Source organism: Meleagris gallopavo, unplaced genomic scaffold, assembly GCF_000146605.3.
Source record: "Meleagris gallopavo isolate NT-WF06-2002-E0010 breed Aviagen turkey brand Nicholas breeding stock unplaced genomic scaffold, Turkey_5.1 ChrUn_random_7180001953441, whole genome shotgun sequence".
NCBI lineage: Eukaryota > Metazoa > Chordata > Aves > Galliformes > Phasianidae > Meleagris > Meleagris gallopavo.
Window position 1 is genome coordinate 1 of NW_011214453.1, and position 823 is coordinate 823.

Consider the following 823-nt stretch of genomic DNA (forward strand, 5'->3'; position numbering starts at 1 on the left):
CCAGTGGGAAGGATCTCTCTCTGGAGATCCGCTCCATCAGGAGTTCGTCTGGCGAGCCCAGGACAGGTGAGTGACTTTCTCTTATTTCTCCAATATAAATGCTATTAGCCGAGCTCCTGGATATGGATCTATACCATCTGTATATCCATTGATTAAACTAAGCCCATAGCCCCATGACTTGACATATTGCCCCACAGCCCCATTTGTGCCCCATATCGCTGCCCCATGGCCCCTTGACTCCATAGTTCAACCCATAGCTCTGATATCACCCCTTAGCTCCTCTTATATCTCCGGTTTGATACCGTGTCCCATTCCATAGCATCAGTATGACACCATATCCTGCCCTACAGCTCTGTGTTCCTCAGCCCTGCAGCCTTCCTCTCGCCATGCTTCTCCTCACCATCCACGCGCTGACCTTCGCTGTGGGTTTTCCTGCGAACGTCATCACCTTCATCATCCTCTTCACCAATATCCGATGTCACCGTCCTCATCCCCAGCTCATGGCTGCCGACCTCCTCCTCCTCCACCTCACCACCGCCGACCTCCTTGTCCTCCTCTTCCTTGCCTTCAAGTTTGCTGAGGTGGCTGCCAACATATTGTGGCCCTTCCCCAAAGCGCTCTGCCCCATAGCAAACTTCTGCTTCTACTCCAGCATCTACCTCAGCACTCTCTTTATGGCTGCCCTCAGTGTGGAGCGCTACTTTGGGGTCGTGTTCCCACACCGCTACAACCGGCGCCGGAGGTTATGGCGGACGATGGTCGCCAGCGCCGTCCTTTGGGTGGTGGCATTGTCCCATTGTTCCATCGTCTTTGTGGCAGAACA

General features: G+C 53.9%; 1 protein-coding gene across 1 annotated transcript; it reads left to right on the forward strand.

Moving 5' to 3' along the window:
• Positions 1-100: 100 nt before the first annotated feature.
• LOC109365065 (G-protein coupled receptor 42-like) lies at positions 101-812 on the forward strand (the record flags this gene model as incomplete). Its single annotated transcript, XM_019611674.2, has 1 exon — positions 101-812. A coding segment is annotated over exon 1 (486 nt), but the record flags the coding sequence as incomplete, so codon positions are not given.
• Between the last annotated feature and the right edge of the window lie 11 nt (positions 813-823).